The sequence below is a fragment of the Vespa velutina genome, chromosome 4, assembly GCF_912470025.1.
Source record: "Vespa velutina chromosome 4, iVesVel2.1, whole genome shotgun sequence".
In the NCBI taxonomy this organism is placed as follows: Eukaryota; Metazoa; Arthropoda; class Insecta; order Hymenoptera; family Vespidae; genus Vespa; species Vespa velutina.
The window spans coordinates 2,497,303-2,504,164 of record NC_062191.1 but is presented as its reverse complement, the minus strand read 5'-3'; the positions used below and the strand labels follow the sequence as shown (position 1 = coordinate 2,504,164).

Here is a 6,862-nt window from a genome sequence, read left to right as displayed (position 1 = left end):
TAACAAAATGGACGATCGATTATAAACGAATCAAATCACGTTTAATTAACAATTGGAATTCAAATGGTCGAAGGAACGTAGAGAGAACATATGTAATAAGTATTAATTGTAATATTATCAAAGAAATTAATGAGAGTAAATACATTGATTAAATAGTTCACCAATAAATATTAATTACTCAAGGATAAACAATTCTAATGCGAGTAATATTCATGACAAAGGGTGGCGCATGTAGTAACAGACGCATACATAAATAAATTTCTCGACACGTATACGCTTCATAAGTAACATCGTGCCAGTTAATTTCAGCATAAATCCTGGAAATCCCATAGAATAGGAGAAGGAAGAAAAGAAGAAAGAGGAGGAGGAGGAGGAGAAGAAGAAGAAGAAAGAGGAGGAAAAAAGAGAAAAGAGGGAAGGTCTAACAGGCAGGGTGGGTTTAGAATCGTTGGGAATCGCGGGAACTTCGGTGTAGCTCGTTAAGCGAAGAAAACTTCTCTCACGGTCCAAAGTTCACGGCCAACCTTGCGATCTTTATCTACGCGAGCTATGTGAGAGCCTTTAACCCGTTCCACGTTGAAATTGCGTCTTCAATATAAGGACTTAGGACGTGTCATGTTTAACGTCGAAGGGACTAGAAAATTTTTCAAAAAAAAAAAAAAAAAAAAAAAAAAAATAAATAAAAAAGAAAGAAGAATTCTTTTTTAAATTAGAAAGAAAATTCATTCCAATTCACTCGAAATTCTATTCTATTCCCTTATTTTTTGTTTTTTTATATTTCTTTTTCGTTTCCTACATTGGTCTAGCAAAAATTTTTTTCTTCTTCTTCTTCTTCCTCCTTAGTTCCCCGCCGTGCTGCTCTTTACCGATTATGTTTTCATTTCTCTGATTTGTCGGCGACGATGCGGATAATAGCTGCCATACGACGTACCAGCTACAGAAGATAAACGCTTAGAGTAGAGAGGTAACGTCTGCCATATGCTAGGCTGAAAACCGGCCGTGATTTTTGTCGATGTTATGCTAGTGGCGTGAGGAATTCGAAAAACAGAAAACTATAATGCCCGAGAGAACATTCGCAAAATATGTATATATATATATATATATATATATATATATATATATATAGGTGTGTGTGTATGTACGTACATAGATACATATGTTGGCAACGATAGAACGTTGTTTCGAGGTTAGGAACGAATAATAATCTGGCTTATTTCTCTTGCAAAAGAAAGAAATAAATAGATGAAGAAAGAAAAGACTTTTAAAAATAAAGAAAGATACGTGAAACGACACAATTATAAGGTTAGGTTCAATTATATATATATATATATATATATATATATATATATATATATATATATATATAATATACATATAAATTATTTATTATAAATTATAACATTAATTTATTATAAACTCTTCGTAAAGGTTATATAAAAAGTAAACATCATTGGAACAAAGATATGTATGTCAATACGGGATTTAGGTTAAATTTTATTTATATGTGTTTTGTGTATGTATGTATATATATGTATATATATATATATATATATATATGTATATATATATATATATATATATATATATATATATATATATACGTATATGAGATCATGCATGAGCATGGTCAATACGAGACCAAAAGAATTTCTTTTCTCAATGTCGGTACGTGATAAAAATGTTTCTTTTCTATCTCTTAATATATCGTAGGTGAAACCAATAGAATCTCGTATACATATTTCACATTGGCAAAGAAAATAAGGTGCAGCAGACGGCGTGTACCACGCCTCAACGCACTCCTACCTTACTGATCCCGATTGTAACAGAGCTTGTGCAGGATTATTCCCGTGAGCGTGTTTCGATCTAACAAATCGAAGATAGGAAGAAACTCGTTTATGCCGCAGCTGCTATTTATATACGATTAATGCGAAACAAACAAATAAACAAACAAACAAATAAACGAACAAATGAAAGGAAAAAAAAAAATAATCATTTCGTTGAAGGATAATAAATCGAAAATTTTGAAGCAAAATTAATAATATAATGTCTATATATATATATATATATATATAAAGTAATAGTATAATATAGTTATAAAGTTTCCAGATAATATTAAAAAATTCATTACTCTTTTTTCTTCGCGATCTTTTATACTTGTAGTTTTACGATCTGAATAAAAGAAAAAAAAAGGAAAAAAAAAAAAGAGAGATAGGTAAATCAAAAATTAACCTTTTTAATATATTCGATAATTTTTAATATTGCCTAAGAAAACTTGTTGACTTGTCATGCTAGTAAAAAGAAGAAAAATACAAAAAAAAAAAAAAAAAAAAAAAAAAAAAAAAAAAAAAAAAAAAAAAAAAAAATAGAAAAAAAAAGAAAAAGATAAAAAGAAAAGAAATATAAGAAATAACATATTTTTTGTTGTAGCTGTTTGTTTAAAGGCAAACGAAAATAATCGAAAAATCCTCGTTCGTAATAAACCAATTGGGTGTCTATATAAATTAAGTACATGTAGTGTAAAAGTATATAAAAGAATCAATTTATACTTTGGTAGAATCGGATTGAGTACAACTGCAAGAGCTGCATGTATCGCACGTCCATGAGGACGAAGACGTGCTAGAATTTGAATCGCTCAGTTTTGGCGGTAGAATGTTGTCGTATAAATCGTCATGGCCGAGGAAACACTTGAGGATCGACGACCGAGACCGATTTTCTTCCGTAGTTGAGAATGAGGAGGAGGTGGAGGAGGATACTATACTAGTTGAGTCACTCAGATTAGATCTTTTCACATTTGGCGGAAGTTCACTAACTTCGTCGTAATTCACCGTGGTCACACCGTACATATTGCAAATAATTCTTTCCGGTTTTCTCATTAACATTTTATTATTATCCGTCGAATCGTTGGTATGAAGAACAATTTTTTTCGTCATTTTTCTTTGATCACGTTTCAATTTTATCCTTTTGGACGACGAAATATTCTTTCGATGATTAATATTATTTCTTAAATGCGACGCCAAACGACGCCGCGTTTCTCGTACGTCGACGTATTCATTTTTTTCATTAACATCATTCTCGGACAATTCTTTAGCACGATCAGGATTAATATCAATGTCGTCATTTTTAATTTTCAATTTCATATTCGTCGAATTTAATTCAACGGACGTAACTTCGATATCGTTATCTTCCGATGGTAATTCACATTGTAAATAATTTGTCACGTCGATGAAAGTAGAATCGTTGTTGATGATAATGGAGTCATTATTTAAATCAGAGTCATTGTAATTCATTTCATTTTTAATGGGCATACGATTGTCGTCATTGTAATAATAGGTATCGTTTGATTGAGAATTATTTGAAAATGTTTTTCTTTCGTTATCGTTAATACATTCTCTTGATGAAAATCTTGCGAAATTTGAATTCTTATTGTTCATAGGTGTACTGCATGGTTCCTCGAGTATCCATTTTTTATGATGATTTTCTTTCTTCAATTTAATCGACAAAGATGATACCTCGTCGTATCTATCCGATACCAGTAACGATGGACTCGAGAGATAACATTGTATTTTTTTTAAACTCACCTGCTGTCAATAAATATCTATTTTTATCATTTCATTAAAAACAGGTTTAACTTCTTAATCGGTTAGTTCGATCTTACTTCTGAATTATGTAATTGTATTAACGACAACTAACACTTTTAATTTATGTTATACGTTTATCTTGCCTCCAATGAGAGGAAAAAAAAAAAAAAAAAAAAAAAAAAAAAAGAAAGAAAAGAAAAAAAGAATGAATAATTGCAACAAAGAAAAGTTCGTGGAAAATATTTGATTTGTTATGTGTTTTCACTTCAAATACGTATATTTTCTTTTAAGAAATTTTTTTTTTCTTTTGTTTACCACGAGATTGTTTTAAATATTTTATACATGAAAAAAAAGAAAAAAGAAAAAGAAAAAGGAAAAGAAAACATATATATATATAACAATTTTGCAATTTATTAATATTTATAATATTGCAAAAGAAATATTAGTGAAAATATTTAATTTGTTATGTTAATTCTTTTTTTTCCCTCTTTTTTTCTTTTTAAGATATACATGTTGCGAGGTTATGTTGGAGATATTTCGTGAAAAAAAAAAAAAAAAAAAAAATCCTTTCGACATATAAAACAATTTTTAAAATGTATTACATTTAAAACGGTTTCTCATATTAAGTTACTCTTGTATGAGGAGGAGAATATAAAAAGTTCTTTCAAAGTAACCTTGTTATTTTATTGAAGTATCGTACCATCAATAGCGTAAATGCGGTTATATGATACTAGACTATTTTACATGCATCCCAAGATAATGTAACATTAGAGGCAAGATATTACGCTATACTATCTAACATAATATTATGTAATTATAGATATTATTAAACCGTTTTTATATTGTAGTCCGTACGACGTAACATTGGCCGACGATTGCATAAAAGTAAAAAAAAAAAAAAAAAAAAAAAAAAAAAAAAAAAAAAAAAAAAAAGGAAAAAAAAAAAGAAAAAAAAAGAGTAAAAAGAAAAAGAAAAAAAGGAAAAAAAAACGGATTGGTTTTCTCCAATTCTTTTTCTTTTCTTTTTTCTATTGGTTTTTTTTTTTTTTTTTTTTTGAAACTCTACAACTCAACGACATATGTTTATATTATAATCCTGATAATAATTGGACTTACCTTTTTTGAATAATATGGGATATCGATGTAACGTGATATTGGTCTGTACCAGGTACTACAACCACTTCTTAAATTAAAATAATATGTTCTACCTGGTATGCTTTTAGATTTGCACTTCACCCAATCATAAGTATCGACATGATCGCCGAACGATCGAACGTTATTATTGAATAATTTGGATATTTTAGAATCTTTCTCGAGTTTATTATCGATTTGTGTGAATTTCAATTTATTGTCACTGTTCAAATTAGACCAATTATTATCGTTGTCACTTTTAGACTCATTGATACACAACGACCAATCGGATTTCCACATTGTTTAACATTAAGAAAAAATAAAAAAAAGTAAACCAAAGAGAAATGAATTATAAAGTAAAACGATACAAGAAAAAAAAAAAAAAAAAAAAAGAAAGAAAGAAAAAAAGAGACTGATTATTATAATATCACAATAATAAAATCGTTCGACGTAAATAAGACTTTACATTTTTATAACGCGTCCTACACGATACAATGAAAGAAGTACGTTGATTCAATGAAAATTGAATGCTACATTATGACAAATCAAATCGAAAATGAGCGCCATCTTCGATCAATTTTATCCTACCTAGATTGGTAATAATTCTCTATCATTGATACGACAAATTACAGAAGTGCAACGTAAGAATATGTAATTAATAGAACTAACAGAATAGACAGATACGATTATTACACGAATGATTGATAACTTCGAAAAACTTTTCTTATTTTTAATGGAGAGATTATATGTATCTGTACATGTTTTAAGAAATACCTATCTTCTCTTTTATAAAAAAACAAAAAAAAAAAAGAAAAAAAAAAAGTCTAGGTATTTTTGGTCGTGCCATGAAAAAAAAAGAAAAAAGAAAAATTCTTATCTCATTTTTATTTATTTACTTATTTATCTATTTATTATTATTTTTTTCTTTTTTTCGTTCGATCCTCAATAATCTCTATAAAAGTATTCAATAATTTTATTTATTTGGAAACCAACCAAAAGATAAGTGATATATATATATATATATATATATTAGGTTGGAAACTATGAAACGGGCGTTTTTGTTTAGTTTTTTATTTTCATGCAACGCCCATTTCATAGTTTCCAACCAAATATATATATATATATATATATATATTATATAATCTTTAATTATTTAATATAATAATATTATTATTATTATTATATATTTTAATACAAACATATTATTATTAATTAATATTACATAATATATTAAATAATATATATGCATATATATATATATATATATATATATATATATATATATATAGCATATACCACCCGTGGTGCTACTCTGGTGGGAATTCTTTAAAACATTTTGTCGGTCTTTTAGAAAATGATTTACAACATATTGCTTGCCCATCTAAACGTTGTTTTTCCGGTTCGTTATTACGTGCGGTCTTTGCATATATATATATATATATATATATATATATATATAAATTTTTTTTTTTCTCTCTTCTTTTTTTTTCGGAACGTTTGAATTCGAAAGGAAAGAAGTTGATGTGGGATCGGGGACGTGAGTGGAAGGGAGGGTAAAATAGAGTAGAGTGGAATAGAGTAGAGTAGGGTAGGTTACGGGGAGTCAGGGGGAGGGGGTAAAGGTCCACCGGCGTGAAAAGAAATTTGACCTCGGAATATAATCGAGACAATAGGTTTGAATCTCGTACCCTAAATTTTCCCTATAGTTCACCTTTCATACGAGATAGAGATGAAGTCCGAGGGACATCACGCTGCGAAAAGAAGGTGGAGGTGTTGGAGGAGGAGGAGGAGGAGGAGGAGGAGGAGGAGGAGGAGGAAGGAGAAGAAGAAAATGAAGAAGTAGAAGAAGAAGATGGAGGAGAAGAGGAAAGAGACCCCCCTCGAGTTTACGTCTTTAAGTGAGTTTTCTTTAAAAGATCTTTCTTCTTTTCTCTCTCTCGTTTCTTTTCACTTTTCCTTTTTTTTTTTTCCTCTTCTCTTCTCTTCCTTATTTCTTTTCTTTTCTTTCGTTCTTTTTTTTTTTTTCTTTTTTTTTTTACGGGGAACCAACGACGATTACACGGTGAGCGAAGGAGGAGGGGGAAGAAGAATATCGTATGAATTTTTTAAACGTCTCTTTTACTCGTAGAAAACAACGTAGAGAAGGAAGATGA

The 6,862-nt window shown here is 29.1% G+C and overlaps 1 protein-coding gene across 1 annotated transcript; it reads right to left on the bottom strand.

Annotated features, from left to right (window-relative positions):
- Positions 1–2,429: 2,429 nt before the first annotated feature.
- On the bottom strand, positions 2,430–5,009 carry LOC124948487 (putative uncharacterized protein DDB_G0282133). The gene is made up of 2 exons (XM_047492161.1): positions 4,695–5,009; positions 2,430–3,578 (listed from the first exon to the last, which is right to left on the bottom strand). The coding sequence occupies exons 1-2, from the start codon at positions 5,007–5,009 to the stop codon at positions 2,541–2,543; spliced, it is 1,353 nt and encodes a 450-aa protein (XP_047348117.1). The 3' UTR covers positions 2,430–2,540.
- Between the last annotated feature and the right edge of the window lie 1,853 nt (positions 5,010–6,862).

Excerpts from the sequence above, each read along its gene's own strand:
- LOC124948487 (XM_047492161.1), bottom strand. The coding sequence starts at position 5,009 with ATGTGGAAATCCGATTGGTCGTTGTGTATCAATGAGTCTAAAAGTGAC. Across the intron at positions 3,579-4,694 it reads TCCCATATTATTCAAAAAAG|GTGAGTTTAAAAAAAATACA; the intron begins GTAAGTCCAATT and ends TATTGACAGCAG.